The 15140-nt window shown below is 41.8% G+C and overlaps 1 protein-coding gene across 2 annotated transcripts in view; it reads left to right on the top strand.

Annotated features, from left to right (window-relative positions):
* The window catches only part of CDS1 (CDP-diacylglycerol synthase 1), a 62874-nt gene that overhangs the window by 36156 nt on the left and 11578 nt on the right, over positions 1–15140 (top strand). For both annotated transcript variants that reach the window (XM_065597595.1, XM_065597594.1), the window contains 4 exons: positions 2833–2891; positions 8640–8722; positions 11655–11742; positions 14984–15052. In XM_065597595.1, coding sequence (XP_065453667.1) covers positions 2833–2891; positions 8640–8722; positions 11655–11742; positions 14984–15052 — 299 coding nt within the window. The remainder of the gene's footprint in view (positions 1–2832; positions 2892–8639; positions 8723–11654; positions 11743–14983; positions 15053–15140) is intronic.

Genomic DNA, 15140 nt, shown 5'->3' with positions numbered 1-15140 from the left:
TGGGTCACATGGCTTCCTGCACGTACGTAACCAGGCATGCCAGACTTCGGCTTCGCCCACTCCAGACCTGGGTGTCATCAAGATACCGCCCACATCGGGACAGCCTGAATATGGTGGTCACGGTCCCGAACTCGGTCCTGACCTCCCTCACATGGTGGCTAGACCACAAGGTGGTTTGCGAGGGGATGCCGTTTCACGCCCCACAACCCTCTCTGCACCTGGTCACAGACGCTTCATCCCTGGGTTGGGGCGCCCATCTCAACGAACACCATACCCAGGGCCTGTGGACTGCACCCCAGATAGCCCTGCACATCAATGTTCGGGAACTGATGGCGGTGCGCCTGGCGTGCCAGGCATTTCTCAATCTCCTACGTGGCCGTTGTGTGTTAGTTCTCATCGACAACACCACTGCCATGTTTTACATCAACAAGCAAGGAGGAGCACGTTCGTCAATTCTATGCCAAGAGGCCATTCGCCTGTGGGACTTCTGCATCGCCCACTCAATCCATCTCACGGCATCGTTCCTCCCTGGAGTCCAGAACACTCTGGCGGACCGACTCAGCAGGTCCTTTCAAACACACGAGTGGTCTATCCGTCCGGACATCATACATTCCGTTTTCCAGAAGTGGGGGCTTCCCCAGATAGACCTGTTTGCATCTCGAGACAACAGGAAGTGCCACGTGTTCTGCTCCCTGCAAGGTCGAGCTCCGGGCTCCCTCTCGGACGCGTTTCTCCTTCCCTGGAAAGACCACCTGTTTTATGCCTTCCCTCCGTTTCCTCTGGTCCACAAGGTACTGCTCAAATTGCGCAGAGACCAGGCACAGGTGATTCTGATCGCCCCAGCGTGGCCGAGACAACATTGGTACACCACGCTGTTGGAGCTCTCGGTTCAGACACCGATCCCGCTTCCATTATGCCCGGACCTCATCTCTCAGGACCACGGCCGCCTGCGTCACCCCGACCTGCAATCACTCCACCTCACGGCGTGGCTGCTCCATGGTTCACCCAGGCAGAGCAGCAGTGCTCGCACTCTGTCCAACAGATTCTGCTGAGCAGTAGGAAGCCCTCAACACGGACCACATACTTGGCCAAGTGGAAGCGGTTCTCCTGTTGGTGCGAACAACGAGCCACGTCCCCGTTACAGGCACCTATCCCTCTCATTTTGGAATATCTCCTCTCCCTAAAACAGCAAGGGTTGGCGATATCTTCAATTAGAGTTCACCTGGCCGCTATATCGGCCTTTCACCCAGGGGAACTCGCGTCCTCGGTATTCTCTAACCCGATGGTCGTTAGATTCCTCAAGGGCTTAGACCGGATGTACCCACAACAACGTCAGCCCGTTCCGACGTGGGACCTCAACCTGGTTCTCTCCAAGCTCACAGGTCCTCCGTTCGAGCCACTGGCCACCTGTTCACTTTTGTACCTATCCTGGAAGACAGCCTTCCTAGTAGCCATCACCTCAGCAAGGCGCGTTTCTGAACTCAGGGCGCTTACATCCGAGCCCCCTTACACAGTTTTCCATAAGGATAAAGTGCAGCTCCGCCCACATCCTGCCTTTCTCCCTAAGGTGGTTTCTCCATTTCATATCAACCAGGATATATTTCTCCCGGTCTTTCATCCTAAACCACATGCTACTCGCCAGGATCAACGTTTGCATTCTCTGGACGTACGCAGGGCCCTGGCCTTCTATATTGACCGCACAAGGCACTTTAGAAAGATGACGCAACTCTTCGTTGCAGTGGCCGACCGAATGAAAGGCTCACCGGTCTCCTCACAACGCCTATCCTCTTGGATTACGTCTTGCATCCGGACTTGCTATGACCTGGCAGGTGTCTCAGCACCGCACCTCACCGCTCATTCCACGAGGGCCCAAGCTTCCTCGACTGCTTTCCTGGCGCAAGTTCCGATCCAGGACATTTGTAGAGCTGCGGTTTGGTCATCAGTCCACACGTTTACAGCTCACTATGCACTAGTGCAGCAGTCCAGGGACGATGCTGCCTTCGGATCAGCGGTTTTGCACACAGCAATGTCTCACTCCGACCCCACCACCTAAGTTGGGCTTGGGAGTCACCTAATGGAATGGATATGAGCAAGCACTCGAAGAAGAAAAGACGGTTACTCACCGTTGTAACTGTTGTTCTTCGAGATGTGTTGCTCATATCCATTCCAAACCCGCCCCCCGTCCCCACTGTCGGAGTAGCCGGCAAGAAGGAACTGAGGGGGCGCCGGGTCGGCTGGGGTATATATTCAGCGCCATGAAGGCGCCACTCTAGGGGGCTCCACAGCCGACCCGCCGGTGTTGCTAGGGTAAAAATCTTCCGACGATCGTGCACGCGGCGCGCACACACCTAATGGAATGGATATGAGCAACACATCTCGAAGAACAACAGTTACAACGGTGAGTAACCGTCTTTTTCTATTTGTTTCATACAAATATAACACTCTCTCTTGGGCAAGGGACCTCAGACCTGGCATTCTTCTTTAAATTAGCGCTAATGAAGCGAACATCAGAATAAGATAGCTGTCACTTGTTTTGGAGGAGTTGATTTTAAAGGTAGTGTAAAATTAATGTATATGGTGACTGTTTTTTGCTGATAATTGAAAGTAACAAAGTAGACATGAAATAATTAATATTTTTATGCCAATGAAATTAAATCTCAGTATATCATTTACTGGATATACTGAAATCCTTTAAGCTAAAAGCCTGATGGAAGAATAAGCCTCTTCACAGTAAACTAATTGTTGTATATCAAGGTTCTGTTTATCCAGTGTAATTAGAATATAAGATTGCACAACATGCACTTTTTTGTTTGTTTGTTCTTTGTTGTACAGGTTTCTGCATGTTTGTACTGAGCTTAGTGAAGAGACATTATCGTCTGCAGTTCTACATGGTGTGTATTAACCACTTCTTTATAGTCACTCACTTTGTCATAGAAATCATCAGCAATGTTAAAATGTTTGTCTTGTAGTATTGCATGAAAGTTAGAAATATTTAAAAACAAAACTTTGGCTAGTATACTCAGAATAATTGTTTGGAGCAACTATATTTAGGGCGGGGTTTGAGTTAAGGACCTTTCCATCTCTCTAACTTAATATTGTATTGCAACATATGGCCTCAGTGAATACAAGGCTATAATTTGTGGTGAATTGTTGATATAAAGTTTGATTTATTCCCTTTCAGTGACAGATTTTTAAAGTTAAAAATTGGTTACTAATTAAAACATGGAAGTAGTACACTTTTATCCTTGGCTCCTAAGGCTGCGAGATACTTGGATTATAATGGAAGGCGATTCATGCAACTCCAGAAGCCTCTCTGTGTGCCTCTGGTCTAGTCAAAGGGTAGTGGTGCTATGGAGGAAGCTTAGCTCAATACGTTGGCTGGAAGATGGTTACTGTGACAATTAAAGGCGAGCTGGGAGTATGCTCTGCCAGACTAGATTGTCAATCACTTAAAAAAAAAAATTGAACCTACCCTGTTTCCCCGAAAATAAGACAGTGTCTTATATTAATTTTTGCTCCCAAAGATGCGCTAGGTCTTATTTTCAGGGGATGTCTTATTTTTCAATGAAGAAGAATACGGTACACATTTTTTTGCCTTATTATCGGGGAGGTCTTATTATCGGGGGGATGCCTTATATTACAACGAGAGGCAAAACTGTAAGTAGGCCTTATTTTCGGAGGATGTCTTATTTTCGGGGAAACAGGGTATGTTTTTATTTCCATCACTGAGTATCTGAGACTTCCACACAATAAACAATATCCAAAAGGCTGGTTTTAAAACCAAAATCAAACAATCCCCACAGAGCAGTTTAGATTATTTTCAAGAATGGTTTAATTCCATCTCTGTCAGACAGGGAAGCTTAGAAATAGCCTTTATAAAAGCCTGTCCTTATCTTCAAGGTACTCAGTGTTTTGGGTCCAGACTCCCTAAACAATTACAAAAAGTTCCGGGACTGCAGTCAGCAACTCTGGTCCTCCAGCACAACAGAACGTCTTCTGCAAGGGTAAAGCTCATCAGTACAGGAAACAGAGCTTTCGCTGGGGACGATCCCAGAATGGGGAATAAATTCCCACAGGATCAAAGAACCATCACAAACCTCACCGCTTTTCATTCTAAGTGCAAAGTGCACTCCTTCAAGAATACATATAATTTCACACTACTTTCCCCTAGGAAGAGGAAGGAAGAAAGAGCAACATGTGACAAATGATAGTCATATCACTTATGCCCCTCTGGAAAGTGTTCAGATGCTCTGGTGGTGAGGGCTGTTTAAGAACCTGAATAGAATGGAATTGGACATGTCTGGAAAGAGGAGTGTAGCATTTGTCTGTGGGAAGGAGCAATTTTAATTAGAGGGGTGAATATTTGCTCTTGGGCTGTATTCTGATAATACAACAAGAGAGAAATAAAATTTTTACTGGATACCAAAGGGGGGAGAGATCATAGTTCTTGGGTGTGATGTTACTTGAGTGCTGTAATTTAGATGACTATCACACCCACAGATTATATTTTCCAAAGCTTCCAGTCACTTTGAAAGATCCCACCATCACTCACCCCAAAACACACGCTTGCTTGCTCTTTCTCACGAAAAAACCATTGAATGCTGAGCCCTTTAAGGCGGTACCATGGTCGCTCTCACAGGAGAATAGGAAATAGCATCTGGTAGGGGAAACTGAAGAAAATCCTCACAAAAATACCTGTTTTTAAAAGTTGAATAGCCTGTTAGTCCTAGGTGTCTAGAGTGCATAACATTAAAAAGGCTTAATTGGTCAGCCCTGGCCTTTTCAATAAATAAAACTTTAAAGCAGCTGCTTTTGGTAAACTTGTCTTGAAATCTGTGTGGTAGGAGCATGTGTACTGATGCTACAAAATACATGCTAATATAATATACTAGTGGAGATGAATTACAGTGTGCTTAACAAAATGACATTATACTCTAAAAAGTAACACATTTCTCATTCTTACTAGTCTTAGCTTTAGAAACTTAGTTTCAATAGTCTGTAATAAGAGGGCTGACAGTTTGTCATGAGACTTCCCTATCTATGTAACATGATACTTCCTCTAACTCGGGTTCTCAAACTGGGGGTCGTGAGGTTATTACATGGGGGGGGGGGGTCACCAGCTGTTAGCCTCCACCCCTAAATACTACTACTCCTCCAGCATTTATAATAGTGTTTAAACATAAAAAATGTGTTTTTTAATTTTGTAAGGGGGGATCGCATTCAGAGGCTTGCTGTGTGAAAGTTGCAATGCAAAAGTTTGAGAACCACTGCACTAACTCTTCATTGCCATTGTAATGTTGTAATCCTTAATTGTCTATTATATGTATATACAGAATATCACAGTATCATATTCTTTGTTTCATTCACGTTAAAATAAGTGTATCTAGTTGCAAATAGAAATGTGGACATTTTTCATACTTAGGCATTGCTATAAACCGTGCTGTATGAGATAATTGCTCTCAACTTTCAAATTCTCCTAAGTGCATGTCATAGGGCAGCCTCACCTGGGTGCCCTCCAGTGCCAGGCCATGGTATGACAGGCATAGATGCCTCAGTTTTCCCTTCAGAGACCCCAGAAATAGTCCTTAAGTATATGTAACCCTTTCAGGTTAATTACAAAAGTCCTGTATCAATAAATCATAAGAAAAGTCCCGCAACCATAGTCCGGACAGTACATTAAGTAGATCCATAGAATTTCTCTGGGTAGAAATTCCATGCTTGAATAATAAGAGTATAAGAGTAGGAATATATTACCAACCACCTGGCCAGGATGGTGATGGTGACTGTGAAGTGCCCAAGGAGATTAAAGAGGCTTACAAAGACAGAATATATAATAATAATAATGGGCTATTTCAACTGTCCTTCTATTTTCACCTTGGAAGGGAATGCAGAAATAAAATTTATAGACACATTAAATGACTGCTTCCTGGAATAATCAGTCCTGGAACCTACAAAAGGTGAGGCAATTCTTGAGTTAATCCTACATGGAATGCAGGATCTGGTCCAAGAGGTGAATGTAACTGAGCCACTCAGTAATAGTGACCACAATATAATTAAATTTAACATCCTTGTAGGGGGATAAAATGTAAAAGAAACCCACCACAGTAGCATTTAACTTCAAATAAGGGAACTACACAAAAATGAGGAAGCTAGTTAAATGGAAATTAAAAAGAACAGCGAGAAGAGTGAAATGCCTGCAAACTGCATGGAAGTTATTTTAAAACACCATATTAAGGCTCAAACTAAATACTCCAATTAAAACCAAAAAATGCCACCATGGGTAAACAACTGAGTAAATGAAGCGGTTAGAGGCAAAAAGGCATTCTTTAAAAACTGGAAGTGAAATCCTAGTGAAGAAAATAGAAAGGTGCATAAACTCTAGAAAGTCAAGGGTAAAAGTATAATTAGGCAGACCAAAAAATAATTTGAAGAGCAACTAGCAAAAGACACAAAAACTGACGAAACTTTTTTTTAAGTAAATCAGAAGCAGGAAGCCTGTCAAACAATCAGTGGAGCCAGTGGACAATTAAGGTGCTAAAGGCGTACTCAAGGAAGACAAGGCCATTGCAGAGAAACTAAATGAAATATTTGTACTGGTGTTCACTACAGAGGATGTGAGGGAGATTCCCATACCTAAGCCTTTCTTTTTGGGTGACAGATCTTGAGGAACTGTCCCAGACTGAGGTGTCAGTAGAGGAGGTTGTGGAAGAAATTTCTAGAGTAAACAGTAATAAATCACCAGGACCAGATGGTATTCACTGAAGAGTTATGAAGGAACTCAGATATGAAATTGCAAAGCTACTAACTGTGGAATATACTCTGTTGCTTAATTCAGCCCCGTACCAGATGTCTGGAGGGTAGTTCATGTAATGCTGATCTTTAAAAAAAGAGACCGTCCTGGCAATTAAACTTTAGTTACCAGGCCGATTGGTTGAAACGATAGTAAAGAACAGAATTATCACACGCACGATAAAGACAGTATGGTGACGAAGAGTCAACATGGCTTTTATAAAGGGAAATCATGCCTCACAATCTACTAGAATTCTTTGAGGGTGTCAACAAGCATGTGGGCAAGGGTGATTCAGTTGATATAATGTACTTAGACTTTCAGAAAGCCTTTGACAAGGTCCCTCACTAAAGGTTCTAAAGCATAGTAAGCAGTCATGGGATAAGAGGGAAGGGCCTCTCATGGATCAGTAATTGGTTAAAAGATAGGAAACAAAGGGTCGGAATAAATGGTAAGTTTTCATAATGAAGAGTGTTAAATAGTGGGATTCCCAAAGGATCTTTACTGGAGGTAGTGCTGTTCAACATATTCATAAACTGGAAAAAGGGGTGAACAGTGAGCTGGCAAAGTTTGCAGACGGTACAAAATTACTCAAGATAGTTAAGTCCAGAGTTGACTGCAGAGAGTTAGAGAGGGATCTCATAAAACTGGGTGAGTGCACAACAAAATGGATGGTGAAATTTAGTGCTGATAAATGCAAAGTAGCGCACATGGGGGAAAAATAATTATAACTATACATATAAAATGATGGGTTCTATATTACCTTTACCACTCAAGAATGAGATTTTTGAGTCATTTGTGGATAGTTCTCTGAAGACATTACTCAGTGTGCAGTGGTGATCAAAAAGCTAATATAATGCTAGGAACCGTTAGGAAGGTGATAGATAATGAAATAGGAAATACCATAATGCCACTGTATAAATCTATCGTATGCCTACACCTTGAATACTGTGTGCAGTTCTAGTTGCCCCATTTCAAAAAAGATATATTGGAATTGGAAAAGGTACAGAGAAGGGCAGCAAAAATGGTTAGGGATGTGGAACAGCTTCCATACAAGAATAAAGGATAGATTTAAAAAGTCTGGGACGATTCAATCTAGAAGAGAGACAGCTAAGTGGTGGTTGGGATTGAGGTCTATAAAATTATAACTGGTGTGGAGAAAGTGAATAGGGAAGTGTTATTTACCCCTTCACGTAATACAAAAACGAGGAGTCACCCAATGAAATTAATAGGTAGCAGGGTTAAAACAAACAAAAGGAAGTACTTCACACAACGCACAGTTAACCTGTGGAACTCATTGCCAGGGGATGTTGTGAAGGCCAAAAGTTTAGGTTCAAAAAAGAATTAGATCAGTTCATGGAGGACCGGTCCATCAATGGCTATTAGCCAAGATGATCAGGGACACAACCCCATGCTCTGGGTGCCCCTAAACCTCTGACTGAATGCTGGGATTGGACATAAGGGGATGAATCACTTAATAATTGCCATGTTTGCTCCCTCTGAAGCATCTGGCATTGGCCACTGCTGGAAGACAGGATACTGGGCTAGATGGACCATTGGTCTGACCCAGTATGGCCATTCTTCTGTTTCCATAAATCAAGTGTTTAAACTACAGGATGCAAAATTCTAGGTGCACGTTGTAGATAAATTTCAAGAGGCTTTCCATGATTGTGATTGCTGTGTTTCAGAAATTAATTTAAATTGTTATACATTGTGTGCATACATCTCTTGCATTGTCACTCAGCCTGGTCTTTCCTTTGAGCTCCTGTGCAGCTTCTTTAGCTGAAATTCGGTCTTTAACTATGTGTATTGATCTGTGTTTTCACTAATTATGTTGTTGCACTGTTAACAGTTCGCATGGACTCATGTCACTTTGCTGATCACTGTAACTCAGTCTCATCTTGTCATCCAAAATCTGTTTGAAGGCATGATCTGGTAAGGGAACTGTAATAAGCAGACTTGTAATTTTATTGCATATGTATGTATTTCAGTTTGTGTAACTTAGGTCTTGTAAAAGCCCTATCAGATGTCTTCATCTACCTGCTAGTAGAATTTAGTCCATTTTACAATTTTGTTGGCAGAAGTCTAGTAAGGACTACTTTTTATAACATTTTAAAATATCAGAAATTAGTAGAGGACCGGACTCTTTTGTATGCTACATTTTTCTTGCAAATCTGAGGGCCTCTTACACTGTAAGTCCAGGAGTAACTCCAGTGAAATTAATAGGTTTACTCTGGTTTTACACTCATGTAACGTTGCGCAAAATCTTGGTCCAGAGAAAAATGTCTGCTAGAGGCCAAGGTAAAGATTTCTTTAAAAATGAATATCCTAATGTAGGGTCCTTAATCCACATTTTGGTGCCTATGGCCCCACATCAGCAAGATATTTAAGCACACGAGTAATCCCATCCCCAGGGCCGGTGCAAGGAAGTTTCATGCCCTAGGCGAAACTTCCACCTTGCGCCCTCCCCCCCGCCCCCCTCCCAGCCCTGCAGCAGCTCCCCACCCCCCCGGCCCGGGGAGCCGTGCGGCAGCTCCCCACCCCAGCTCACCTCTGCTCCACCTCCTCCCCGAGCATGCCGCCCCCACTCAAATTCTCCTCCCCTCCCAAACAGCTGATTGGCGCCGCAAGCCTGGGAGAAGTGGAGCGGCTGCTGCGTTGTGAGAGGGAGTCTGGGCTGCACGTGTCAGCGTGCCACCAGCAGCCCAGCCCAGGAATGCTGTAAAATAAATAAATAAATAAAATAAAAAATTGGGGGCACTGCTTTTTGGCGCCCCCAAATCTTGGTGCGCTAGGCAACCGCCTAATTTGCCTTAATGGTGGTACCGGCCCTGCCCGTCCCTATTCAGCAAAGCACTTAAGCGTATGCTCAAGTCCTATTGAAGTCATTGGGACTTGTCTTTAAAGTTAAGCACATGCTTAAATAATTTGTTGACTAGAGATGGTATTATTTGCATGTTAGGCACATGTTTAAGTACCTTGATGAACTGAGAGCTAAAGTAAATGTATTCGGAGTTTCAAAATTATGAGGACCCAGCAGCTCTCATTGAACTAACTGGGAGCTGCTGGTTGCTTAGCACTACTGTAAATAGGACACTTATCCTGGAGCCTAACTTCAGGCACCAAATTTTGAAAGTCTTGATCCAAATAATGTATAGAAAACCCTCCTAAAGCAATCCTTTATTCCCAGTCTTCTTTGACAGTTGTGCCAGAATGATTTTCAGTAAAAATACTAAATTGTTAAGTGTCCGGCAAGAATAACTTTAGTACACAAACAAGCTCATCTTGTATTACTTGTCAGACTTTGTTTTGTTGTACATGAAGTTGAGCTAAAATAACCAAAATGTATTTCCATTTTTTGGTACACAGTGGTCATGTGAACAAGTCAAGCTTTATAGTAAATTATGCTTTTGTGTTTTATCAGACAATATCAGTTCTTCTTTTTTTAAATACTTAATTTCATATATAAATAGTTCCAATTATCAAGAGTGAAAATACTTCTATTTTCTATTTAAAATTTAAGTGAAACTGGTTGGGCCATCTGAGGATCAAATAAACCCCTACTCGCTTCTGGGCTGGTGTTAAACTACAATGGTGTAATTAAACTTTACTACTGCAAACTAAATTGCTTACTAAAGGTAGGGAATATCCTTTCACTCTGCTGAAACAGATTGAATTTTAGGCTACATCTTCAGTTGTGAAAGACTAAGCAAGCACGCAGGAGCTCATCTGTGGTCTTCAAAGTGCACTGCCTTGCATGAATTGCTTTTTACTTTCACAGTACACACAAAACTGCAGTAATTGTGGGATTGATTACAGATGAAAGATGCAGTTGGAAAAAACAACAACAAAAAAACCCCAAATTTGAGTGCACTTGCTTAACAAATCCCTTAACAAGTTTTAAAACTTCTTGTATGAACCAGTGTTTTGGGATATTCCACAGCCTCCCTAGAAAGCTTATTCTAATGCTTCTAAGGGAGGTTGTGAAATCCCCATTATTGGAGGTTTTCAAGAACAGGCTAGACAGATGCCTCTTAGAGATGATCTAGGTATACTTGGTTCTGCCTCAGTGCAGGAGTCTGGACCAGATGACCTCTTGGGGTCCCTTGAAGCCCTACATTTCCATGATTTTTCTGAGTAAGCCTATTACCTATAATTGATTCTGTCAAAGTTCAGCCTGATTCCTTTTCTGCCTATTACAGCTTTTGTTGGTGAGTTCCAGTTACTACTGAAATAGTCATGTTTTATGTCTGTCTGCAGAAGTGCCCACTGGAGTAAAGGAAGACTAATAGACCTACAGGAGAAAGTAGGGAGAGAACTCACTGGAGAATGTAGTATATAGCATCTGCCATAATCTATTACAAGTATTGTATTGTTGCGGGGACAGAAAGGAGACCTTAAAAAAAAAAAAAAAAAAAAAATAGCTGTCCTTAGATTTTTTTTTTTTTTTTTTTTTTTGAATAAGGAAATTGCTTGGCTTGATGTGATCGTGTCATTATCTTGTGACTCTGTTCCTGTTTGTTTCTGTTTTTGTTACGTGTAGTACTGATATTCAAATCTGTTATGATACAAAAGTCTTCCAGCTGATGTGCAAATTCAGTACTCAAGTCAAAGGTGCTATATCTAAATACTTTGGTAGGTCTTGCTTGCTTTGTTGAATAGAAGCTAAAATAGGTGTAGCTAAACTTCTGGAATTTGCAAAACCAAGTAGGTTGGCTTAACTAGAAACTTACTACATGTTGTCAGTGCTTGCTGAATAAAGCAAGAGAATAGTACCATTTTTGGGTTTAAACAATGAATATTCTATATGGTCTTTCAGTTTTAGGTCAGTTTTTCCCCCCTGAAATCTTTCTATTTTATTCCTTAGGTTTCTGGTTCCAATCTCAAGTGTTATCTGCAATGATATTACTGCTTACATTTTTGGATTCTTCTTTGGGAGAACTCCATTAATTAAGGTAGTCTCATAACAATTTTCTACTCTTTTTTTTTTTTTTTTTTTAATTTATTGTAAATAAGTAGATACAACTGTCCTGGAATTACTAGTATAGCAGACTTGCAATAATCTAACCTTGGTTTTCACACAGACATTCCAAGGTTCATTCAAAACTTATTTATGGAATAAAATTTCTCTAGTATTTTGCCAGACTGAATACTCATTTTACTTTATAGATGTTATGCTTTTTTAAAATGTAGTCCATATTGTGGCCAGATGTAGGCTTTTTTCCATAGATCACAAATGGGAGATATTTTGTCCGGAATGAGATCTCCACCCTGTGCCATCTTGGGACCTCATTGCCTCACAGGCAAACAAGAAAAATACCCCGTACTGCTCCAGAGCAGCTCTGGGCCAGGCTCAAAAAGCTACACCTTTCTGCTACCTTGGATGGACCACCTCAGATTTGCCTTTCCTCTCATCCCACTAATACCACGAGTTCTGTAAAAAATTTGCAGGCTTGGATTCTCTTCATTGTGCCCAACTGGCCGAGACTATTGCTTTTTGAACCTCCTGAACATCTCAACCCTTCCTCCCATCAGCATCCAGCCATTTCCAGATCTACTGATGCAACACAATGGTGAAACCAGTAACCCCAACCTGGGCCCTCTGCTATTCATGGCCTGGTATTTGGATGGGCATCAGATGTAGAGTGCTCATGTTGGTGGCGGTCCAATACATTCTCTTCCAAAGCAGGAAGGATTGTATCAGGAGATACTATTTGGTCAAATGGAAATGTTTCTCCTCTTGATCACAACAGCATCCGTTATCTCCAAAAGCCATTGGGTTTCCTGTTGTTTTAGACATCTATTCACCCTCAAGACATTGGGCCTATCCATCAGCTAGGGTCCATCTCGCAGCAATCACTGCCTTACATTCTCAGGTTGAGGGCCATACAACCTTCATTCATTCAACAACAGAAAACCAACACCACAATTGGATCTTAATGTTGTCCTTTCAGTCCTTACTAGATTTCCTTTTGAATGAATAGCCACCTGTTTCATGTCCCACTTCTCAATGAAAGTTGCCTTCCTAGTCACTATCACATCAGCCAGAAAGGTGAGCAAGTTAGGAGCATTCATGGCAGATCTGCCGCATACCACTTTTTTATAAAGAGAAGGTCTCTTTTCGCAGCTACCCAAAATTCATCCCTTAAGTAATTTATGAGTTTCACATAAATCAAATCATCCACTTACTGGTATTTTTTCCAAAACATCATGCTTCTGGTGAGGAGAAAAGGCTCCACTGTCTTGATGTCTGACAGGTGATGGCATTCTATTTGCAGAGAACAAAGGCAATTAGGAAAACACCTAGACTATATATCTCCTTAGCAGAGTAATCAAGGGGTCAAGCATGATTTGTTCAAGATCTTCACAAACATAAACACATTTTTTTCTCTTGGTAATAAATCTTTGGTATTTTTCTTGTTTGCAAAAAAAGATTTTGCTGTTATCTAGTTCTTTATTCTTCAGTGTTTTTTGTTTTGTTTTGTTTTGTTTTTTAGTCGATAGTCAGATTCCCCAAATTGTGCTTGGTGACATTAAGTAAGTTAACAGGAACTCTCTTCTTTAGGGAAGTGGTGATGTAATTAGATGAAACCATTGCTTTTTGAATATAATATTTTGCATATAGCAATCTTAGCTCAACCCTCTCATGAGCTTGGGTTTTTATAATTAAACCTGTACAGTTAGGGCTTATGGAAAGGAACTGATAGTTAGAAAATGACAGACCTTATTAGTCGGTCTTCCTAAAGGTTTCTCCTTGTGTTAAGGAGCTGAGCTGTTAGATCTCTATAGAGCTTTATGTAACTGTCTTGATGCAATCTACTTGAGGAGTTGTGTACTTAAAATTACACATTTGGTCATGTGATTCAGGTGATTGTTCTACTGGTGCAGGGCAGATAAGGTAGTTCTTCATATTCCAGTTAGCCATGATAGCAGTCATTTGGGGTAAGTGGCTGTCTGTGTGTTTGTGTTTGGGGGTTACTTGCTGTGTGCTGAACTTGTGTTTGTCTGTCTATGTGTGTTTGTTTGAAGGACCGTATGCTGTGGCCAGCAGTTGGAAGCTGTGAGCTTCTAAACAAGAGCTGAAATCTAGAAGCCTCTGTTCATTGGCTGAGCCTTAATCAGGGGGCGGGGCTATCAGGAAGGCCAGGGCTTTATAAAGCTTATAATAGGGAGTTTCGAGAGGGAGTTTGGAAGGGGAATGGGAAGGGGGCAAGGTACACTTGCCATTCTTTAAAACCTTTAGAATAAACTACAATCAAAACTGTTTGATTTAAACAAACCCCCCTATCATTAACCTAGGTAGCTGTAGGAGAGAATGCAGGCAGAAACCCAGCAGCAGAGTGGGGGAAAAGTTATTTACTTGTTCCCATAATATAAGAACTAGGGGCCACCAAATGAAATTAATGGGCAGCAGGTTTAAAACAAATAAAGGAAGTTCTTCTTCACACAGCGCACAGTCAACCTGTGGAACTCCTTGCCTGAGGAGGTTGTGAAGGCTAGGACTATAACAGGGTTTAAAAGAGAACTAGATAAATTCATGGAGCTTAAGTCCATTAATGACTTGGATAAGGATGGGTAAGGAATGGTGTCCCTAGCCTCTGTTTGTCAGAGGGTGGTGATGGACAGCAGGAGAGAGATCACTTGATCATTATCTGTTAGGTTCACTCCCTCTGGGGCACCTGGCATTGGCCGCTGTTGGTAGACAAGATACTGGGCTGGATGGACCTTTGGTCGGACCCAGTATGGCCATTCTTATGTTCTTATGAGAAGCCTTCTTTTGTCCTCCCAGTTGATCTTTCTTTGCTTGAAAGGGCATGTACTGCCTATCTTGTTCTTGGAAATGGCTGAACTGTTTTAGCTGAAGCTTACCAAAAAAGAAAAAAAATTCAACCTGAGGCAAAATTCTGGCATGGAAAATTTCAGCCCAAATGGTTTAATTTTTGTCAAAATTGTAAGCGACTGAAAACAGGGTCAGTGCTGGGCAACCTTAACTGTAGAAGTCACTCTGTGATGTGCTTGTTCACTTACCTACACGTATGCCCACATGGACAGTTATTTGCATGGAAATGTCTGCACTCAGTAGTGCATGTATACCTTGAAAGCCAAGCCCTGAGCATTTAATTCTGGTGGTTGTGCAACAAAAGTATCATGGTATAAATTGTTAATTATATCAACTCCTTCTCTTTTTGTGATTAGCTGTCTCCTAAAAAGACCTGGGAAGGGTTCATTGGAGGTTTCTTTTCCACTGTTGCATTTGGATTTATTGTAAGTAGCTGCAGGATTTTCCTTTTCTAGTTTCAATCTTTAACTTGTGATGCTTAAATTTGACAGCAGCATTGTTTCAGTTGTCAAT

This window comes from Chrysemys picta, chromosome 5 (genome assembly GCF_011386835.1).
Source record: "Chrysemys picta bellii isolate R12L10 chromosome 5, ASM1138683v2, whole genome shotgun sequence".
Classification (NCBI taxonomy): Eukaryota; Metazoa; Chordata; order Testudines; family Emydidae; genus Chrysemys; species Chrysemys picta.
The sequence above is the reverse complement of the archived record's forward strand: the minus strand, read 5'-3'. Positions and strand labels throughout refer to the sequence as shown.